Genomic DNA, 1,262 nt, shown 5'->3' with positions numbered 1-1,262 from the left:
ACTGATTTTTGATCAATAAATCCATCAACTTATCAATGGTTCTTTCCTAACCTGGCATCATGTGTGGGTGAGCACTGGGAGCGGTCAGCGGTCGGATGCCACTGAACTCTCCGTGAATCGGCCTTCTCATCTGGACAGGAACTCCCTCCACAGCGAGTCCAGATCCAGGCAGAGAACCCTGGGGAGGACGCAGGAAGGAGTCCTGGAGGCCCGCTGGAGGTCCCGGAAGTCCCGGAAGCCCTGGAGAACCAGCGATCCTGGAGAAGACGAGATATGAGTTCAACAGACCACATGATCACATCCGGTCAGGACCAGGTTTTGTTCGTCCCCTCACCTCAGGACTGGTCCTCTGACACCCAGCTCTCTGGGGAGGCTCTGCCTAGGAAAGGGAGCCTCGCTGGGGGTGTAGCCCCTCTGCTGCTCCCCTGGGAAACCCCCAGGGAACCTGGGGGCTAAAGACACCACCGGCCCACCGGGCCTCACGGTGCCGGGATAGGGGGGCGGTGGGCGTCCAAACAGGTCTGCTGGAGGAGCCGAGGAGGAGTCCTCCTGGGACCAGTGACGGGGTGTTCCTGAACCTGAAGCAGGGCCGGGTGGACCAGCGGGGGGGGCAGCTGGTCCTGAACCTGGTTCCTGGAGACCTTTCTCCTGCCGTAACGCACTCTTCTGCTGCTGCTGCCTCAGGATGAGCTGCCGCAGCCGCTGACGCTGCTCAGGAACACAGAGAGAACAGAGTAGAACACAGCACAACTGAGAATTGTAGTAGAATTGAGAAACAACAGGTGAGACCACCTGACCTACCTGTCTTAACTTCTCTTCTGAGTCACCAGGCTGAGGGAGCATGCTCATTGGTCCATCTAAAGAAGCCACACCCAATGCTGTCATTTCATTGGCTGCCGTCTTGTCTGTCTGTGAGGGGCCTGGTGTCATGTGACCCTGCTCGAAGGGGTCGTGACCCGGGGTCTGACTGGCCAAACCAGAGAACCCGCCTTCCTCTGACATGCCAGGGTGCTTTGGGGTCTGGCTGCTGGGGGTTCTGGGAAATGAGTCCTGTTGTTGTTGTTGTCTTCCTGGAGACTGCTGCAACTGAGGAGAGAAAAACTACAATAAAACACATGGACATTTACTCTGGTGCGTCACCCTCCAGGAAGTCCACCAGAAACCTGGACCAGGTCTACGATCTGAGACCAGGCCCAGAACACAGACTCTGACAGAGAGACAGACACAGAGAGAGCGAGACAGAGACAGAGAGCGAGCGAGAG

At 57.4% G+C, this 1,262-nt stretch overlaps 1 protein-coding gene across 1 annotated transcript; it reads right to left on the bottom strand.

The window, feature by feature from the left end:
• Positions 1 to 51: 51 nt before the first annotated feature.
• On the bottom strand, positions 52 to 1,207 carry LOC111648551 (histone-lysine N-methyltransferase 2C-like; the record flags this gene model as incomplete). The annotated part of the gene is made up of 4 exons (XM_023398364.1): positions 52 to 257; positions 335 to 708; positions 802 to 1,086; positions 1,164 to 1,207. Coding segments are annotated over 4 exons (909 nt in total), but the record flags the coding sequence as incomplete, so codon positions are not given.
• Between the last annotated feature and the right edge of the window lie 55 nt (positions 1,208 to 1,262).

This window comes from Seriola lalandi, unplaced genomic scaffold, assembly GCF_002814215.2.
Source record: "Seriola lalandi dorsalis isolate HSWRI2012SDOR001 ecotype SW California unplaced genomic scaffold, Sedor1 jcf7180002042671, whole genome shotgun sequence".
Lineage (NCBI taxonomy): Eukaryota > Metazoa > Chordata > Actinopteri > Carangiformes > Carangidae > Seriola > Seriola lalandi.
Note: the sequence above shows the minus strand (reverse complement) of the source record. Positions and strands in the feature narration are given on the sequence as shown.